Consider the following 22485-nt stretch of genomic DNA (forward strand, 5'->3'; position numbering starts at 1 on the left):
AAGCCAGCCAGAATATCCTAGAATCTTGTGTGGAATGTTTAAACAATAGCTTACATATTCTGGAATATTCTTTATCAGTTGACTAAATTAGATCCAAAGTACTTGGGACCCATGGTTATGGCACAGAGAAACAGACGTCACACTCCGCTCGCTTCCCATCGATCACCTTTTTAACGGTTGATTCAAATTTTCGGTAATAAGTCGATGGACCACTCGCTGTTCTGGCGTCGTTTCTGATTCTGTTTGACGTTTGCTCACTACTGCCACCTAGTGATTTCCCGGCCAAGCACAGTACGTTTAGCATTGGGCGGTTATGTTTTGATGACGATGTTTTTCAATGAAACTTGTTCTAAGAGTTACGTCTGTTTCTATATCGTTATACATCGAAACCAAGCATCATTTATACAATCTCAGTAACTAAATGTCCAATCAAAATAAAATTCAATACAATTGTACGAGGATATTGTACCTTTCATTTGATGCTAAGATAACCCGAATCCAGTGGCGTCGCGTAACCTCGCTTTTTACCTGTGCACCAAGTATAAATTCTTGAATTTTTTGAACTAATTTGCTTGTAATAATAAGAAAACGACGAGAATAGCTGCTTTCACTCATTTCCATTTTGATTTTGATCATAAATCTCCTGCAATTGCAAGTTTTAGGGTCGGTGCACAGGTAAAAAGTGAGGTTACGCGACGCCACTGCCCGAATCGGTTGACAGACGGCTGAGAAATTTATTATGATACATTTTATCAAAATTCTCTCAAAAGCGTAAATTTTATTACTCCTTAGTACTCCTGGAAAGATATCTCGGAAACAAAATGTCCAAACGGCATGAAACTTAACAGCATACTACTAGGATACTGTAGCTTTCATTTGGTGCTGAGAGAACTCAAATCGATTGACACAAGGCTGATTCATTTATTATTGAAGCATTTTTTCAAAGACCTCTTAAAAAGTTAAGTTGTAATACTCCAAAGTACTCCCCGAAAGATATCTCGGTTACAAAATGTCCAATCGGAATGAAATTCAAAAGCGTTCTTCTAGGATGCAGAAGCTTTCGTTTCGGGCCTTAAGAACCCAAATCGGTTGGCAGACGGCTGAGAAATTTATGGTGATACACTTTGTCAAAAATATCTAAAATAATTAAGTTGTACTACTCCCTAGCACTCCTTGAAAGATATCTCGATAACCGAACGTCCAATCAAAATAAATTTCAATAGCGTTCTACTAGGATGTAGTAGCTTTCATTTGCTTCCAAGAGAACTCAAATCAGTCAACAGACGGCTGAGAACCATGAGTGACATTTTTTTGTAACATACATACACACACACACACACACACACACACACACATACACACACACGCACATACAGACATTTGCTCAATTCGTCGAGCTGAATTGATTGGTATATGTGACTCGGCCCTGCGGGCCTCGGATCGAAAGTCGGTTTTTCAAGCGGTATTTATACCCTTCTTATGGGTGTAAGAAGGGTAAAAAGGGGTAATTTAAAAAATAGTACACGTAGGATCGTCACATTTTATCGTGTAATATTAAAAGCATTTTAATCTGATTAAATTATCATTTCTTAACTTTCAGCGTTTCAGCCGAGGATAAACTGTGTCTTCTAAGATAAACAGAAGAAATACATTTGGGGAAACGATTTAAAAATAATGGTTTGATTTTGCATAATAAATTCTCAACATATTATTCGTATCAAAATCTATCAATGTTTCAGCTTTGCTTGAAGAAATTTCAAAAATAAGCCACACCCTAAAGCCCACCCCGGACTGGGAAGGGGAAATTTCTTCTGTGTGCTTTTGTTGCTGTTGCCATCCGGATTGGTACTCTACTGGTGTGGAGGTTACAATACAATCTCGCTCAATGTCCTTAGCTCTGCTGGCGTGGATTGGGTGAGCGTATGGATGGCCATGTGGCATGAGAGGAACGCAAGCTGGCTGCGGCCAGGAACACTCGGCAACGGGAGAGCTTACGCTAACGAAGGTTGTGTGATCTCGGCGGAAAGAGAAATTATTACAACATAGCACAAGGACCTATCCTCCTATGGATGTCGTCTACAGGGACGACTCTGACTGTGAGGAGGGGTGTTGGTTGAAATTCCTCTAGCAGCAGGGGGATAACATCCGTCGCATCCTGTCTGTGTGTGGATGTTGGCCGATAGAGAGAGAACGCGAACATCTCGGTGTACGAATGGATAACATTTAGTTACGAGTTTTTGCTTGCGATTGACGCGCGCGCCATTATCATGCATACGTGAGCGCAAAATTTTCACAATTTTCCACAAAGTTAAAATAACATTTTCATTTTTATCCCGAACGCCGACGTGCGACGTGGTGTGTCTTCCGGAAGAAGCGAGAGCTCCGGTTAGTCTCTTGAAGTCAGTCCGACGTGCGATACTAAAAGGATATACGACGTGCGCGTTCAGTGCGACTTTGATCACTATTGTGGAAGGACTTTTACGAACTGGATTCTAGCATGGGATCTAATCCAAAGTGTATCAGTGTTTCAAAAGAAAAATTATCCTGAAATAACAATACTGGAACAAATTTCAAGAGAAGTGAATATAAGTGAAAAATGCTCCCCTCGATTTCACCTCTTTCGTCGTCTTCCCCATTGGATTTAAGGCCAGTTCTAGGAGGGACAATTATCTCATCTATGCACCAGCACAGTACATCACACGAGTCCAGTCTCAGAGTCCACAGCCCACCCGGTGGCAGCAGTCTGAGCCATCCCCATTCGCATCATCAGTTGCACCATCCTCAGCATCAACATCATCATCCCCATCATCAACATCAAACCCCTTCGAGCGGAAATGGCAACAGTGGCACTAACCATAACAGTTCCAGCAGTGCAGGTCCCATCAGCAATATCTCCAACAGTAGTTCCAGCAGCAATCACCGACAGGATACCGCCAGCGACGGCGAAACCAGCAGTGGAGATGGTGTTACCGCAAATGAAAGTAGCGGAAACGGAAACTCGAAATCATCGCGGACGCAGCAGGCTCTGGTGAAGCCACCGTACTCGTACATTGCGCTCATCACGATGGCGATACTGCAATCGCCGCAGAAGAAACTCACGCTCAGTGGAATATGTGAATTTATCATGAGCAGGTATGTTGGGGATGGTGAATTAATGTTTCCACGGTATGGACAGTTCTTGGAATAAAAATGACATTGGCAGGCAAAGATGATTTTTCAATTATCACTGTAGCAAAGCTTGGAATAATACTGGCTTGAAGAGTCGGTCAAGTAGGTTCATTTACTTTTCAATTGTATATCTGGACCAACACATGGACCAGCCTGAAGATTTCTTCTTCTTTGTGGCTCTACGTATCCCATTAGAACTTGGCCTGCCTATCTTCAACTTAGTGTTCTTTGAGCATTTCCACAGTTATTCATTGAAAGCTTTTCTTTACCTGCCATTGCAAGAATTCATATATTGTGAGGCAAGCACAATAATACACTATGCCCAGGGAAGTCGAGACAAGTTCCTGACAGGAACAGGAATCGAACCCGCTGTCTCCGGATTGGCGATCTAGAACCTAATCAACAAAAGTATCGGGAGACCGCAACCTGAGGACTATAGTATAGACTATAATACAGGGTGTTAGGTTCATGAGTGCAAACTTTTTAAAGGGTGATAGAGGACCATAAATGGTGAAAAAAATTGTTCTACGCATATGGTCAAATCTCAACCGTTACGTAGTTATTGGACTCCCCATGTTTTTGACTCTTATTGCCTTAACTGGCAATAGCTTTAAAATGGTCAAACTCATCGCAGTTTTTTTTACCCTTATTCGAAAGATTATTGAATTTTCTATCAAATGACATCTTTGAATCGATTGGTTTAGTTAAATAACTAAGTATTCTAGAGCAAAATAGCTCAAAATAGCGTGTTTTAATTGGTTTATGTCAATTATCTTTGAAAAATGCGTAATAAATTAAAATTCTTTCTTCGGCGAAGTTGTGGTCCCTGTTCCACTCTACAATTCGTTCTTTGATGCCAAACTTCTAACTCTTATTGTTTTCTTGCAATTTTGATTTAAATGTGTGGCACAGTGCGCAAAAAAGTGCCTACCATGACGATTGCAAATTTATGAACTGAAATGCGACGTTTAAATCGAAATTGCAAGAAAACGATAAGAGATAGAAGATTAATGTCAAAGAACGAATTGTAGAGTGGAACAGAGACCACAACTTCGCCGAAGAAAGAATTTTAATTTATTACGCATTTTTCAAAGATAATTGACATAAACCAATTAAAACACGCTATTTTGAGCTGTTTTGCTCTAGAATACTTAGTTATTTAACTAAACCAATCGATTCAAAGATGTCCTTTGATAGAAAATTCAATAATCTTTCGAATAAGGGTAAAAAAACTGCGATGAGTTTGGCCATTTTAAAGCTATTGCCAGTTAAGGCAATAAGAGTCAAAAACATGGGGAGTCCAATAACTACGTAACGGTTGAGATTTGACCATATGCGTAGAACAATTTTTTTCACCATTTATGGTCCTCTATCACCCTTTAAAAAGTTTGCACTCAGGAACCTTACACCCTGTATATACAGGGGATAGACAAAATGATCGGGACAGGCAAAATTTTCCCTGCTCAAAAAAATTTCAAATAGCTGTAACTCTTCGAAAAGTGCATCAAATTTTCTCAACTTTTCACTGTAAGTTGATCAACTAGGTAGTTGTGTTTCAGTGCACGAAAGAAATCGAACTATTCTGCACGAAGTTTTTAAGATTCTAGAAAAAGGTATAATTATCCGATAGCCAAATTTGACCTGTTATATCTCCGGATTCTATTAACCGAATGCATTGATATTTTGACCATTCATGACTTATGAAAGAAAGTAACTACATAGGCGGCAATTCATTGAAAAAGTAATGGGATGCATATTGAAAATAGACCAATTTGCTAAACAATCATAAAATTAATGTAATCGCTATAACTTTTTCTCTTGTTAATAATTTCAAGTTAAGTCAAACGTTTTTCAGACCTCATTATATGGTATGTGGGGGCAAGATGGGTCAGGGGGCAAGATGGGTCAGTACCGTTTTCAACCGTACTAAATATTTTTTGAATCTTTCAATAATTTTCCCAGATGAACGAAGTGGATACACAAAAAAGTGATATATTGTTTTAAAAATTCTTTACGTTCCTTGCACAGAAAAAAATAAAATATTTTTTCGTTATACTCCTTATGCTATACATTCCATATAACTACGTGTATTGTGTAGACGGGACAAGATGGGTCACCCTAATTTTTCGGTATGTTTGCATAGTTTTTGAAAATGTTTTATTCTTCATTGAAAGGCTATTCTGTGACCTACATTATCGAAGCAATTAGAGCACTGAGAGTTTGTGAAACTATTTTTGAAATTTTCCTACAAAAAATATAAGTTTTCAAAGTCCGTTGATGGCTACCTGAACAAAAATCTTCTAGTTCTGAGAATAATCTACCGATATGTTTCAACACTTTTTTCATGTAATCTGTACGTCTGTGAAGCTTAGATGTATAGAGAAAAAATAGAAGATATCGTATTTTTTGTTGGAGAAAAATTGAGTTTTCTGATAGCTGACCCATCTTGCCCCCGTAAAAATGAGGTGGGGCAAGATGGGTCATGTTTTGAAAATTGCTTGTCAAGAAGCAGGTTTCAAACTTTATGACCTTTCTATACTTTTATATCATAGCTGACTAGTGTATCTGAGAGTCGTGGTAGAATACAGAGAAATGCGATTTATATTCAGACAGTTATAGGGGTCCATTTCTTAGGTGACCCATCCTGCCCCCACTTACCATATATAAGTCATAAATGGACAAAATTTCATTGAATTCAGAGATATAACAGCTCAAAGTTGACTATCGGATATTTCTACCTTTTTCAAAAAGGCTTATAACTTCGTGCAGAATATCCCTATCTTTTCCAAATTGTGTTCACTGAAACACAATTAGTTGATCAACTCACAGTGAAAATTTGAGAATAATTGATGCACTTTTGGAAAAGTTACAGCCAATTGAACATTTTTTTGAAAAGTGAAAATTTTGCCTGTCCCGATCATTTTGTCTATCCTCTTAGTATTATCAACCTTTGTGACATTCAGCATCTTCCAAAATGTCTTGAAGTTTAGTATTTGACAGTAACAGGACTTCAGTTGTGACAGAAGCTTTTCCCACCACGTTAAGTAGTGTTATTTCATCAACCGTGTTTTGATTTGGTATAGAACAACAAGCGTTGTTATATAATTTTGAGATATCCTGGGTTGTTGTATGGCATTTGCCAAAAAGCCACTAGCCAGAATGGACCGTTTTCCAGAATTGCACTAGCCAGAATGCACTATTCGCCAGAAAACCATGTATTCATCAATATAAATATTGTCGCGCTTATCTTTTATTAGAGTCCTGCGGCGGTCGTACGCTCGCAAGGCATACCGCCGCATGACAGTCACAAGGCAAAACAAAAGAAAAAGTGTTCCCGCCAAAAACAAAAGCACGTACACGGGGAAACGAAATTACTCAAAATTAAGTCTTTTTCACTCATCTTGGCAGCTAAGTAAAACCAGTCAAAATTGAGTTATTCGCAAAATACTTAATTTTGAGTTAATTCACACTAACTTCGGTTTACATTAATTTTACTGTTTCGCAATCAGTAGCCATTGGATTAAAATTACTCAATATGAAGTCTTGAGCTAGAGCTGATTTTTTCGAAAATTGATGAATGATGACGATATTCGTAGGTATAATTAGATATAATCATCTGGTATTGAATATTATTTTATTATTTAACAAAAAATACAAGATATAACAGTGTAGTTTTTAATGTTATTCATAATATTGCCATCCGGATCTTATGCGTTGTTCCTACTGTTGTGATCGGCAAGATTTCCATGTCTGGCACTACCATCTTCCGTTGAAAATTCTGTTTAGATGAGGAATCACGTAGTTAAAACACTTATAGCACTTGTAAATCATTTACAACTTACCGGTTAGATATTTATTAATAGCGGAGATATCAATGTTCCAGCAACCAATCAGTGGCGGATAATTCTTCCGTGTCAAGTTTTGGGCATTGGGTACTCCATTTCGGCTCGGAGTTTGCCTTGGAGTTTGCTATGAAAATCAATGAATAGCAATTAGTGCACATTTAATGATACTTAGAATAAAAAAAAAATACCTAAATGAGGCAGCGTTCTATCGAAAACTGAGTGGGTCTGTATTCACTTTGCAATATGGCGCAGGACTGAAATTTTCATCCAAAACTAAGTACAAGTTCAGTACTCCATTTTGGATACTTCTGAAGGCTCGGCGAATAAACAAATTTGCTTTCGAAATTGACAACAATAAATTTACTCAAAGCTGAGTTCTTTGAGTGTACTTCTTGGTTGAGTAAAAAGAATTTAAAACTGAGAACATAATAGTATCCAAAACGATAGTCTTATGGGAGTACTTAGTTTTGAGTACTTTTTATCTCGATTTTAAGTAGTTTCATTTCCCCGTGTGGGTTTCGCGAAGTGACAGTTGTTTTTGAATGTGCAGTGATCTCACGCTCAAAATTGGTTAAAGTGTTATTTTTTATTTTTATTTAATTCTTGACAGTATAAGATACTACTAACCCAAATAACAATAATGACTGCACAACAGCCTATTCAGCTAAAGCTTTAAAGATTCAACTTTAGAGTGGTTTATCCATACATTGTACAGCAAGAATGTACACACTAAAAATCTCAACTTTAATAGTGACATATAAATGACTAACATGACAGAATGTGTTTTGACATAAACTTAAATGTGTCGTATTATAACCGTCTACCCCCGTTGGTTTGACCGCATCTAATTTGAACAGTTTTTAATTTGACCCCCTCTAATCTGCACATCGTTCAAACTAAAAATGGTTCAAGCGTCATACTGCTCATGGAACAGGGTGAAACGGAACGCAGAATCAAAACGAAACAGCAAAAAGGGTTACCATCAGTGTTTTTTTCGATGCCCACAGGGTTACTAGAAGTTCAAATTAAAAATTGAACCTCGTTGGTTTGCATGAAGTGCCGTTCAATCCAACGGGGGTAGACGGTACAAGTTTGGTGCTGTACAAACAAAAAAAAAGTCAAGTTGACAATGTTTGAGTGCTTCTGCCCATAATATTCAAGCACATGACTTACAAATAAGTTCTTTTTGCTGTAAATTTACACGACTTGTGATCGAAACACGCAATGATTACTAAAGCTGAACTGTCAAACGGAATCTCCCGAAATAAGTTGTGGACTGAAGTGAAGCAGCGTGATTTCAGTATTTCCGTGAAGTTGATGGCTTTTGCTGGGCATGGTATTTTCGATATGTGTCAATCAAAGGCTAAAAACCAACAAAAAGCTTATCATAGTATAGATCAACAAAAAACACGCCAGACAACTTTCGTATTTAAATCTGTTTACGCATTGTATCGTATTTGAAAGGATTGCCCAGGTAACCACTAAGCACAGTTGTAGGCACTAAAAAGACCATCGTACAGCTTTTCAGTGCCAATAAGCTCTACATAAGGTAAGCACCGTAAGCATAAAGTTCGTACGATAAGTGAACATTAGCTTTATTAGTTACTAATTGATTCGATTGTTTTTCAATAGTTCTTTGAAAATTTAATGTTACGATAAGTAAAAATTAATATGAGTTGTTTTTAAACAGTTGGGAAAATGCCTGCAGAGTAATCATGGACTTTTAATTTTAAAAAATAATTTCTCAATTACACTTTAAAACAATTCGTAACAATGAAATAACAAAAAATATGTTTGTTGCTTTAACCCTTTGGAGCCGGTGGGGTCAATATGACCCCGGCGATGAAACCGAGCATAACAAACGTATTCGAGGCCAGCGAGGTTGCGGCAGCAGTGGCGAAATCATCCGGCTCCAAAGGGTTAAACAATGATTAATACGAACTTCGTGAAAATCGTTCCACTCGTGTTTATCGCCGCTCTCCTTACACCCTCTAAACAAAGCAATGTTAAACAGCAAGCACGAAAGATCATCACCTAGCCGCAATCCTCTGCAAGACACGAAGGGACTCCAGAGTGTTCCTGATACTCTAACTACGCGCGTCGCCTTGATCAATCATATCAGTTTATCTGGGAATCCGTATTCGTGCATGAACTTCCATAGCTGGTCTTGATCGATTATATCATACGCCGATTCAAAATCAATGAACAAGTCTGGAGCTCGATTTGAATAGGTCGTATGTGCTTTTGTCGATTTAAAATTCGATCAGTTGGATTCGCTTATTATAGCGAAAACAGTTGAAATTGAGCAAAGTTGATACATACAGCAGAATCCTCACAAAACAGGCTTTCTGTTCCATCATTAAAAGTTTGCAAAATATCTGCCATATTGCTACAATGACTAAAATAAACTGATCGAATTTTATATCGACAAAAGCACATACGACCTATTCAAATCGAGCTCCAGAAGTGATGTGTGGGCACGTTGTATACGCGTCATTTCTGCAACACCTAGAGGATGGCAAACATATGATCCGTTGTGGCGCGTTCACCAATGAACCCAGCCTAATATTGCCCTATCTATCTTATGGCTAGTACGCAGATCGCAAGAAATTTCTTGGCCTTTCTCGATGCGTGAAAAAAACAGGCAAGGAATCGCTCAAGAAATAATAAAGCGTCGCTTTATTCCGGATCCTAGTTCGGAGCTGACACGAAACGTCAAATCAAATGAGGCTTGCTGTGTTAAATTTCTTGACTATTCCGGTCACGGAAAAATAATGCACTGAACGAAAATTACTTGAGCGATTCCGTTTGAAGTGCATACCTCGCATAAGATAGGACATGTAATGGACAAGTAGTGATTCCTGATTCCTCTTCAAAATTACTTGAGCAGTAACGCCTCTCATGCAAATCTAATGAAGCGGTCACTTTTTCGCTCGGGAAAAGGTCCGCTCTATTATTTCGTAAAAGGAAAAGTAACGCTTCACCTGAAGAATTCAATAACAAATCCGACAATGGAAACAAAAACAAACAAGATTGTGTAAGGTAACCAATTTGTCAAATTAAAAGTTTAGTCCGGTAATTCGACAGCAATAATTGTCGAGAGGTTTTCTGATACCGCATGCATGGGTTTGGTTCAATTTTACATTTTATCATTTTCGGTTTGACAACCAGAACCAGTTCATGGACCTAATGTGGTCTGAGACTAGTTTCTTGCTAACTGTTAATCAGTTTTCCTAAAAAGCCTCATACTGAATCAGCTTTCAAAAGAAGAAGGGAGACAGGGAGAAATTTAACTTGAGCGCATTACTTGGAAAATTTTTTTTCGTCGAGAAAAATTTCATGTTTTTTAGTCCCATACCATTTTTGACAACTTTAGGCCCCTTGAGGGACCACTTAGCCTTGAGATACGGACTTCAAATACGATCATACGATACGATCATTTCTTAGCAAGACACGATCATTTTCCAACAACGAACTTATAGCATTTACATTTTTTGCAAAATAAGGGACGGCCTAATGTTCGCACGTGGTTTCTCTTAAATCACTCAAGTGTAACACAACTTGTTGCAATTATGTAAATAATACATGGTTCATACACACGTCTATGTTTTTTCCCAAATGTGCAAAACGTATTTTCGTACACTCATATCACCGGAAAAGCGCAAAAAATGGCGGCTTATAAAACATCTTTGATGTTTAAGAGATAGTTTTCAATACATTATTATAACATCAAATTAAGTATTCAATATGTTATCACCAACATCGTAAATACTTGCTTGCTGTTTGCAGGAAACCGTAATTTGCTAAACACACACTGCAAATAAATGTGTCAACTATTACATGTTGTTTTGTCATGGCCTAAAAAAATTCAAAACTTATATTCTATTTGTAATTTACACACTCGGTGTTTGGTCATTATGACTAAATTACATGTGCCATTCAAAATTTATGGTGACTCTCCATGAATTCATTCGCTCCCCATTGCATTGAACATAAGAAGCTTTTTGTTATCTCTCTGATTTATGCGAGATTTTCGTACTAATTTTTAGACATGAAACATAGTGGCTTTTTGACATAGTTCCGTCAGAAAATTTTGGAATGCTGTTTTAAATTAAGTTTGATTAATGATGTGCTTTGGAGTTTGGATAAATAGTAGAATTCGTAATCGTCATCAATAAGGACAAACATGTATACACTCTGCTGTTAAATATTTAGACTGTCCTTAGATACATAATTATTGGGATCATTTATAGCAGGCACTGTAATTTGGTTTGGCCGGATTGGGAATAAATCAAAATATAACAAACATGTACTTTTAAACAAGGATGGGAACACTCACTTGCAGAAAGTTACACTCACTTGATGTTTTCTCAGTTCAGAAGCGTGCAATCAAGAAATGGTGTATGGACGGCTTTTGCCTTGTGGTTTTGTCTAAAAGTTTGCCGAATAGAGTAGGGGTCGCACACGCATACCGTAGTCGTGAAGGAGCTGCGAAGGCAACTCTCCACGAGGTGAATGTGAATTACACTCACCTCGTGGAGAGTTGCTTTCACAGCTCTGTCACGACTTTGATATGCGTGTGCGACACCTACTCTATTCGGCAAACTTTAAGACAAAACCACAAGACAAAAGTCGTCCATACACCATTTCTTGATTGCACGCTTCTGAGCTGAGAAAACATCAAGTGAGTGTAACTCTCTGCAAGTGAGTGTTCCCATCCCTGCTTTTAAATTACTCTCGATGTACTTCGCAAAAACATGTTTGTCGAATATTACTTCAACCAATTGAAATACATTGAAAAAACATTGAGATAACATATTTTAAACATCCATTTTCAAATAGCGTTCGACGATGTGATTTTTTTGTTTTGGGATACCTGTTTCTAACAAAAGTATAACAATAACAAATTAAGTTGAAGTGACGTGCGTGAAACCAAAAAAATTAAATTATTTCGTAAAGTTTCACGGGATTTAAAATTATGTTCGAACTGTGATTAAGTGAGATTTCAGGCCAAACATGTCTAAAGGTCCTATCTGCAGAAGAGAGGCTCTCTTTGGTTTCCCTCTATTTAGTTAATATCTCAGCTGTTTATTTGTATTATGATTGTCTCCTTTCATTGAACGATCGTCAAAACAAACGTCTTTTGATTTGTACTGCAAAAATAGTTGAAAAGTGTACTATAACATTGCAATAATTGAAAGAGAAAGTGAACAAAGAGAGCCTCTCAAATGCAAATAGGACCTATTGAAATGTTCGGCCTGATTTTGTCGCCACGTAAGTACAAAAGTGGTCATTTCAGGGAAGTACAATTGTGACTTCTATCTTCTGAGTCATTCTGATCAAATCCTCAGTCACTTTGATTTTTAGAGAGTATAATTCCGACCTATGTTTTGTTTACCTGCTAAGCAAATTCATAGTTTGAACGACAAAGGAATGTAGATTCCTGGGTATTAGGGTAATTCGCCAATTGTTGATCGGTTAGTACAGGTGTTTTGGTTTTCGTTTGTTTTTCCGAGCATAATTCCACTTTAGTTGAAAAATATCCAGTGAACGTCTAGATCTACTTATTCCTTATACTGCCCATTGAATTTGTGTTCCCTTAAATTCTATTTTCTCTTAGAAACATTTGTATGGCAAGTCTGTAACCCAAATGTTGAACGCTTCCTTAAGCTAGCTCATCCTAATGTTGGACGGTTCTCGCTAATTGTTGAACGGTTGAAGCTTCGTTCGTAATTGATGACGTATAACCCGACCTAAACCTATCATTCACCTGTTTTTATTTTGGGCACCAAACCCAACATAGACTAAACAGTTATCCGATGTGGATCCAACAGTGGACCAACATTTGATAAAATATGATCCGACTTTGACCCGACCCTGAAATCCCTTGAAAACCCGTGGGTTGTTCATGAACCTCCTGGAACGCCTTGAAATACTCCTGGGACCTCCTTAACACTCTGAATCCCTCTTGAACACCTCTGGAACACCCTTGAAACCCATTGAAAACCAGTGGAACCTTCCTGAAGCCCGCTGGCATACCCCTGGAACACCCTTGAAACCCCATCAAATGCACGGTTAGGTTAAGTGAAAAAAAAATCTGGCAGTCATGCTAACATCGTAAGCTATGCCAGTGTTCAACAATTGGATCATGGATGCATAATGGTAGTGTGATAAGAATTTTTTTTTTTCAAATGAAATTACAATGAAAATGTGATATTAAACAATGTTGAATCGGTCGGCCGAGGACCGACCCGTCGAGATTCCGACTGCACCCTAATTGCCATACCAATAAGTGATTGGGAGGCAGTGCCCGAAGCTCTTGACAATGAATTACCTACATCGGCTGTTTTCCTACTCTCCGCATCGACCAATGTGGCGCTAGCTTCTATGCGCGAAAAATCGCTAAAAGTAAATCGCAAAAATATTGTGTGGCTTATAGCATCTAAAGGGAAATTTATCGAAGTGGAATACATTATTCGAAAAAATATTTGGTAGTGGTTGTGCACAACGGTGACTACTATTATGCCTACCAAATATTTTTTCAGTAAAAGCTTTCTATTTCAAGTAACTCAAGTTTAGATGCTTTTCACCATACAAAATAAAATGGATTTACTCCTGCTGATCAACTGTGGGTGTGCGCCAAGCGGGTAGTCCATTAAACATAATTTCCTCTCCCGCTTTGACACACATGTGCACAACAGTGTATGTGTTAGATGTTCATCTAATCCCATCCGAAGGAGGTTTGGATTGTGAAAAGAAGATAACCATGTGCGACTGTGGAATCGAGTTCATTTCTAGGCCTGCTGGCGACGGAGATAGTCGAGTGACTCCGTAGCTTGAAGGAATAGAAGCGCCCGTCTAGCGAATTGGGAGTCGTGAGTTCGAGTCTCACCGGAGTACGTGGATTTCTTTTCATAATTCAAATCTCAATATGTTCATCGAGCACATGTTCTGTTGTGCACATGGATGTCAAAGCATTTTCAAAAGTGTAATGTTGAACTGTTAAGAACATCCTTCCAGTTCTTGTAACTATGGTATGACTTTGATATTTGTGGTCGATTTGCCAGCAAAGCTTATTTCGTAACAGCAATTTCTTAAAATTATTCTTAAGAATTGTGCAGTTTTTGTGTCATCAGCGGTACAAAATTTGCAATCATCATTTTTGACGTAAAATATGTATAATTTTTTAACTCAATTGGAGTAAAATAGTGACACACATGTATACGCATCTACATCATACGTTTACGTTGAGCGAAAATTATTTAAGTTAGATTTATAATAAAATTTTTAGAAACTGTTCAACATTTGGGTAATGTTCAACAATTAGCGAATTACCCCAACAGTCGCAAACCGGATGATATCATTATTGAATTGCCATGCATTTTAAAAGAAAATAGTTTTTTATTATGTTCAATCGAGTAGAAACTACCAGTCGAGGAACATTGACGTATTAAATACATAAAAATAACGTAATTGTAACATGTTCCATTCCAAAGATTGTAACTATTTGCTGCTGATGTTTTACGTACAATCTTTAATTGAAGGAAGACGATGAGGAAAAAAAACTTGCGTTATCAACGTCAAATATACGTTAGTCTAACTTGTAGTGAAGTTGATAAGATTTTGTAGTTGCTTGTTATTGTTATACATAGTTACAACATGATATAAATATAAAATGTGTGCAGAAACTATTATAATACTGTACTATAACATCTTTTTGTAATTCAATTTTTAAAGATGTTTTCTGTGTTATTTGGGATACGACTCGTGCTGGAAAAAATCAACATTTTGCAACTTGTTGCATAAATGACTATTATGACGTAGTAACCAATTCTATGAGCTTGCTCAAAAACACAAAGAGCTGTAAGACACCGATCTGATCGTTTTACTTACAGTTCCCCTAATAACCAAATCTATGTTGTGGGTTTATTTTATATGAGCACCTAGGATCTGGAACCATTTGGGCAGGGGAAACTGTTGTGGGCACTTTCAGCTATGACTCAGTCACACATCAGTCGATATGAAATTTTAACCCTTATGTGGCCGACAGGGTACCCGGGTACCCAGCGCCCATTTAAAAAGCACGATGTAGAAAAAAGCATAAAGTTTGTCGGACACATAACGGTTAATCCGTTACTCGGGAAGAAGAATTCCGGAAAAATTGGAAACCCTAACTTAGTTATAGCGTAAAGTGCCAAAAATAGGTCCCTCTGCCCAAATGGACCCAGACCCAATGTCAGTCGTTTACATTAAAAGGCATTTATAATAAACTTCTCAGAGTCGTGGGTTCAATTCCCACCGGAGCACGTGGATTTCTTTTCATAGTTTAAATCTCATTTTGTTCATTAAACACGTGTTCTCAGAGACTGTTAGACATCTGGGTAATGTTCAAAAATTTGCGAATCACGCTACATTCATCAATAAAGCACAAAATGTTGGTCAGTTTGTACCAAGGTCAAGCAGACCCTACACGAGCATCATACTTCACATATATCCATGAAGGTTTGTATAAAATTCTAAAAAAAGAGAACTGATATTGATAAAGTATTAATGATCATGCTTAGTAAGGTTACGCATTTTCGTTCTTCATAGGGAGTCGGATTAAAAGAGCAGATAATTAATTCTGAGCACACAACAATTGAAACAAATGCTCTTATCCTATCAAAACTCTTTTCTCGTCCTAACAGATTCCCCTACTACAAGGACAAATTCCCCGCCTGGCAAAACTCCATCCGGCACAACCTGAGCCTGAACGACTGCTTCATCAAGATACCCCGCGAACCGGGCAATCCCGGCAAGGGCAACTTCTGGACCCTGGACCCACTGGCGGAGGACATGTTCGACAACGGTAGCTTCCTGCGAAGACGAAAACGCTACAAACGAACCACCATCCCGCCGGGAATGAGCTTCCCGGCTGTGTTCAACCCGTTCGCGCCGTTTTGGATTCGGAAACCGGTGCCGGTGATACCGATGCAGTTTCCGCCGCATGGCAGCTTGGGTGGGTTCGGCGATGGGCTGGGGATACCGGGCAGGGGAGATTTCATGCTGGACAGTAAGTTGAATTTGTTCGGGGGTAAAATGGAAGACTTGAACGTGGCAGTGATGGAGAATAGTGAGTTCCTGGCGCGCAATTCCGACAGCATGAAGATTACGAATGCGATGAAGTTTTTCCACGGGTACAACAGTGAAGGTGGTGGGGGACCGAGTGGTTCTTACGAAGACAGTGTGAACGGACTGCAGTGCAATAATAATAATAATAACAATAGTTCAATTAGCAGAGACAGTAGTGGTTACATTACGAAGACCAACAATCACGTTCCTATGGGTAGTGCAGACGAACGATATCCGTCTTCTTCGGCGTTGAGTCGAGGAGGTCTGTCTCCGACGGCCGTCGGGAATAGAGACAATAGCAGTCCTTACGATGTGGATCTTTCGAATGATGATAAGATTGACGTGGAAAGTGATGATGACTACAAATCCATAAGTAAAAGCTTCGACCATGAGTCGGTTCAACGTGAATCTTTTCTGGATCAAAATGGCCGCTACACTCCGACGGAAAAGGACTCTATCAAGGATTTTGAGACTATAGGTCCAACGGGAAAGCCTCCCCACCACGAACCGGAAGATTATGGTTGCGAAGACGACGAAGATCATTCCGATAAGCACAGTAACGCCTCGCAAGATCATCATTTGGATAAGTCACAAAAATCGTTCTACATGAATCCCTACGAAGAACCGGACAACCTCATGTCTGAAACGATAGCCGCCGGCAAATACACCAGTCTAAAGCGAGCAATCGAAAGCGAGGGCCTAAACGTGGTCGACACGTACGCCGAAACGAAATTGGTTGGGTTTGATTTTGCCAGCAGCCGGAAGCGGAAGTATGGCAACACCAAAGGATTCAGTATAGAGAATCTGATAGGCTGCAACGTGGAAGATAGATGAATCGGAACGTATGTGAAGAACGATGGTGAAGCATTTTAAAGCCCCGATCGGGTTGGCAATGATTACGTGTATATTTCATGTAGAATTTAGATGACCATTTTAGAGAGCCAATCATGGAAGAGTTGTATGGCACAAAAGAAATACTACATTGTGTATATAGAGATCTGGAAATGTAATAATCCTTTGTGATGGCGTAATAAATATCTGAGATTAGAATTTTAAAATACAAGCTAAACAGATGATTTTGAAAGAAAATAAAAAAAAATCCTAAACAGATGAAAAGAACAATTCTACGTGAGTAGTGAAGTGATGAAGATGATTTGATATGCAAAAGTGTTCCATTCTCGTCAATATTCGTTTTAATTACTGTAGGAATAAGATGTCATGGAATAAAATATTAACTGTTTATTTATTTCTGTGGGTTACGAGTTGGCAGATTATTGTTAGTCAGAGATAAGTGTGTAAAAACAGTCTTGTGCTCGCGCGCGAGCACGCAAGAATTCAGTCTAAAAATTGATGTGTACGTGTACGGTAGTGCGTTGGTTGTGATCCGCATTTAGCGGATTGTTCCGGTGAATATTCCGTGAACCGGCCCTCGGTTCACGACAATTACTATTCAACTTATTCACAGTTTAAAGGTTCTCTAACGTAGTCAATTGGGCGTGAACTGAAATAGCCCGGAATGCTTCCGTTTACAACTGTTGTTTTAATAGGACGCAATCAGTGAATTACTAGATTGTAGTAATGAGCTAAATTTCTGTCCGTTTTTGCAATGAAATGTACACAGACGTCAGCAAAACTTTGGGAAACTGTGTTGTTGAAAAGGCGAGAAATGGAGAAACCACAACAACACAATTAGCCAAAGTTGAGCTCAAACAACATCAAATTTGGCAAGGAATCATAATACCACCGCATTTGGAATCATTTCATTGAAGAAACGTTAAATTTACCTTCTCACCATACACAAATTTACCTCATTCCAACAAATCTAGTACTCCACCGAACATGCTCTATTATTCCCTTACTTCATAAATGTCATATAGCATTATGCTATGGTTTTTTAATGTCATTATAGAACGAAGCCACAGCTCAATGAGCACAAATCTAGAGATCCAAATGACGATTTATGCTGCAAATTCAATCGATTAGTCACCACCAGTAAGTGATATCTAATTTTGGTTTTAATTGATTTGTACAGTCATTACTTGTACTTGTCTGAGTGCAAACAAGATTTTGTGTACATTGCATAACAAAAGTCACCACCTTGGTCACCAACGAAGAAAAAATAAATAAACAAATAAACTTAGAAGGTGAAAAGTTTATATCTGTCGCATTTTTTAATATTTCAAACTACACTAGGTATGTAACGTTCAACATCCAAATAGTGAAGAAAAAGTTTTGCTTTGATAAGTAGCTAGTTCTAGAAAATTTGTCATTTCTATGAACCCGCTGATTCCGAATCTGACTTCAGAATTCCTGTAACACGTACAGTTTTCTGAGAAAAATGGGATTTCATTCACAAAATTGCATATAATAAAATGTTGTCTTTATAATTTTATATTTTTCACCTGCTGATCCTAACAATTATTTAAATTGGATACATTTTGATCCACTGATTCAGAATCTGACCTAAGAATTTCTGTAATAGGTAAAGTTTTTGAGAATAGTAGGGTTTTATTCACAAAATTTAATTTGTTCATAAAAAAAATATTTTGTTTTCAATTTTAATTTTTGTACCTGCTCATCGTAACAAACATTTATATTTAAAAGATTTACATCCACTGATTCAGAATCTGACCTAAAATTTTTGTAACACGTACAGTTTTAGAGAAAATGGGGTTTTTCACAAAATTTCATATATTCATAGATAGGGTAGCGAACCACTTGGGCAGCGGCCGGTATTTTGGGCACTCTTCGCTATAACTCAGTCAATTCCAAACAAATTGACTCGAAATTATGTACACGGCGAGATACTATACGTATCTAATCATGTTCAAAAATTGTGTTAATTGGATCAGAATTGGCTGAGTTATAGCAGAAAAGTGCCCAAAATAGGACCCCAGCCGAGATGGTTCCACTTCCCTAATAAAATATTGCCTTTTTAATTTTCATTTGTTCATTTGTTTATCTCATAACCAATATACATATTCAATAGATTTTGATCCACTGATTCGCAATCTGACCCAAGAGTTTCTGTAACACGTACAGTTTTTGAGAAAGTAGGGTTTTATTCACAAAATTTCATGTTGTCATAGAAAATAAAATATTTTCTTTTTAATTTTAATTTTTGTATCTGCTCATCATAACCAACATTTATGTTTAATAGATTTTTATCCACTGATTCGGTCTGACCTAAGAATGTCTATAACAGTTTTTGAGAAAAATGGTTTACAATTTTCCATACTATTACATTTATTTTTTGCTTTTGCAATTCGGCACTATAATTTCCTCTTTATACTGGCCGTTACAGTACCAAAACGGCCTACTTTTCCACACTATATCAAACAGTTGCATCATGATTCATCATGCAACTCAATTCTGTTACATTAAGAATCATAATGCAATGAAATGATCATATTCTAGTGTTTTTTTTTCTCAGTGCAAAAGATGCAGTATGTAACTCTTAGCAAAATATGATTAATTCAATATGTATGTAATAAATTTTGAAAAAAAAAACATTTTTCTCAAAAAAAAAAAAATATGTGTTACACAAATTCTTAGGTCAGATGAGTGGATCAAAATCTATGATATATAAATATTGCTTATGATGAGCAGATAAAAATAATAAAATTAAAAAGACAATATTTTATTTTCTATGAAAATATGAAATTTTGTGATTAGAACCCTATTTTTCTCAAAAACTGTACGTGTTACAGCAATTCCGAAGTCAGACTAGGAATCAGCGGGTCAAAATCCATCGGAAATAGAACAAGTGGTCCTTATTCTATATTCTCTTAGATTTTGATCCACAAGTGCGTTATCCACTGTTGACCAGTGAATTTCAAGTAGTTATAACTGTTGTGTTCACAATTTGTTAAAAAAAAAATAAAAATAAAAAAAAACAACTCAAATAAAAGAACTTACAATGCCTAGCATGTAATCATAAGTTGATGTAAGGCAATAGTAGTTTACGCAACAAGGTGCAGAATACAGATTTTTACAGCATGAGTCGTACATTTATCCAACGAGGTTTGCCGAGTTGGATAATTACGACGAGTGCTGTAAAAATCGAGTTCTGCACCGAGTTGCGTACAACGTTTTTTTGCAATTTTATAAATTACCGCTTAATGTTCATAGCCATGTTCAAGAAAGTCTGACCATAACAGGTTATACTGTGCAGTTGTCACAATTTTTCAAAACTGCGTCCAGAAAGCATCAATAAGTTGATCAAAACTGAAAACAGTGCTGTAATGGTCATTACGCAACGCAAATCAGTGCTGTAATGAACCATTACAGCACTGCAAATTTGGAGTAGGAAAGTAGGCCTTTTCCTGGCAGATTTGCGTGAGGTAAAATAGCTTATTACGATGAGAAATTGCGAAAAAAATATTTTCTCATTAATAACAGAAAGTCCATAAATTACATTAAAATTATTCAAATTTCCAAATTTCCGAAAGATTCCACAAAGCAATTTTTGAAATAATTGCAGATAGAATTAATAGAGAAATTTCCAAAGGAATTACTAAAAAAAAAACCTCAAAAAAACGCTGGAAAAGTTCATTCATTTCTGAATGAATGTTCAAAGGAATTATCCCGAAACAATAGCCTGAGAAATTCCAAAATAAATTGCCCAACAAATTGCAATGGAATTACCAAAGAAATTCACAAAGAAATAACTGAACAAAATGCCGAAACAATTTCCAAATAAATTGCTGAGAAAATTCCCTAACGATAAACCGACAGAATGTTCTAAGAAATTGATGGGGAACCTCCTGAAAAATCTCCAAAGAATCCACAAGAATTAATTGAAGGAATCTTCTCGAAAGTTAACATTTTGTGTACATACTAAACGAAAATTTGCTTATATTTTATTATTCTACGAATTAGCCAATTAGTAGTCCATGTGGGAACAAAACATTATGATATCAATTTAAATCATATTTTTCTCTTTGAATTGAGTAACTTTTTCCCTATTTTTCTCATTGTATGATATTTTTTAAATTTATATCAGAAAAATTATTCGAAAAAGCTTTTACATCATACTATATGCCACGTCCTACAGTGTCAGTAGCGGTACTAGAAGTGTCAAATAAATTTTGTTTACCAAAAAAAAGATACTCTACAAGATGGAGAGTTATAAATAATCAATTAGTGCAATTAAAATTGTTAAAATAATTAAATAGAAAAAGTGACTACAGCGCCATTAGAGTTCTTGTATATTTCTATTCCGTAAGTAGAAGACTGAAGTAAGATGTCGACGAGGTATTGAAGTATCGTGGGCATTCGATGCCAGAATTCCACCCTAGGATTGGGAGACCACCGGCGAACTGGTGAACTAAAGATCACCGATGTTTAACTTGCGCAGAATACGAAATATTTTAGGGTAAGATCCCAAGTTAGGCGGAGTTTCAAACCTGGCCTTAAAAGTAGCTATTGCCTCTGCAATATTTGGAATATTTCCTGAAATGTTCAAATCTGCCATTTAGAAATTTATGAACGAGAGAGTCTTCCCAGAGGTTTTCTCCAAAGATTCATCCAGGAATTCCTCCAGAGATTTCCCCAGAAATTATTTCAAGGATACCTCCAAAGAATTCTCTACAATTTTTCCTAAGGATTGCCCCAGGGATTCCTTCAAGAATTCCTTCGAGGATTTCTCCAGGAATTGCTACAGAAATTCCTCAAGAAGTTCCTCCTGGAATTTCTCAAGATATTTTTTTCAGAAATAGAATAATAACAGAAATAAAACTAGAAATCTCTCAGAATTCTTCTAGAGATTCCTCCAGAAATTCACCCAGTAATTCTTTCAAGAAATACTCTTAAAATTCCTCCTGGAGTTTCTTCATGGATTCCTCCAGCAATTCCCATAGGAATACCTCTAGGAATTCCTCCAGGCATACCTCCCGGACTTTATGCAGGAGTTTTGTCAGGAATTCCTCCACGAATTGATCCAGGAATTGCTCCTGGACATCCTTCAGAAATAAGGTCAGCAATTCCTGCAGGAATTCCTTCAGGGATTCCTCCAAGAATTGCTTCAGAGGTTTCTCCACGAATTTCTCCAGGGATTCCTCCAGGAAATCCTCCCGGAATTTCTCAAAAGATTTTTTCAGTAATTTCTCCAGGAATTCCTCCAGGGATCACTCCAAGCATTCATCCAGGAATTCCTGCTATGTTTCATCCCAGAATTCCTCAAGAATTTACGTAAAGAATTTGTCCGGACGTTCCTCCAGGATTCTCTCTAGAGATTTCTCCAGGAATTGCTTCAGAGATTCTTCCAGGAATTCCCATAGGGATTTCTCTAAGAATTCCTCCAAGGATTTTTTTTAAGACTTCTTCTAGGAATTTCTCAAGATAATTTTTCAGTAATTTC

General features: G+C 37.3%; 1 protein-coding gene and 1 long non-coding RNA gene across 2 annotated transcripts in view; both read left to right on the forward strand.

Moving 5' to 3' along the window:
- LOC134287638 (uncharacterized) overlaps positions 1–22485 on the forward strand; it is a 196971-nt gene that overhangs the window by 101989 nt on the left and 72497 nt on the right. The window lies entirely within an intron of this gene.
- Positions 1924–17561, forward strand: LOC109427576 (fork head domain-containing protein FD3). Its single transcript, XM_019703154.3, has 2 exons — positions 1924–3132; positions 15701–17561. The coding sequence occupies exons 1-2, from the start codon at positions 2597–2599 to the stop codon at positions 16956–16958; spliced, it is 1794 nt and encodes a 597-aa protein (XP_019558699.2). The 5' UTR covers positions 1924–2596; the 3' UTR covers positions 16959–17561.

This window comes from Aedes albopictus, chromosome 2 (genome assembly GCF_035046485.1).
Source record: "Aedes albopictus strain Foshan chromosome 2, AalbF5, whole genome shotgun sequence".
NCBI lineage: Eukaryota > Metazoa > Arthropoda > Insecta > Diptera > Culicidae > Aedes > Aedes albopictus.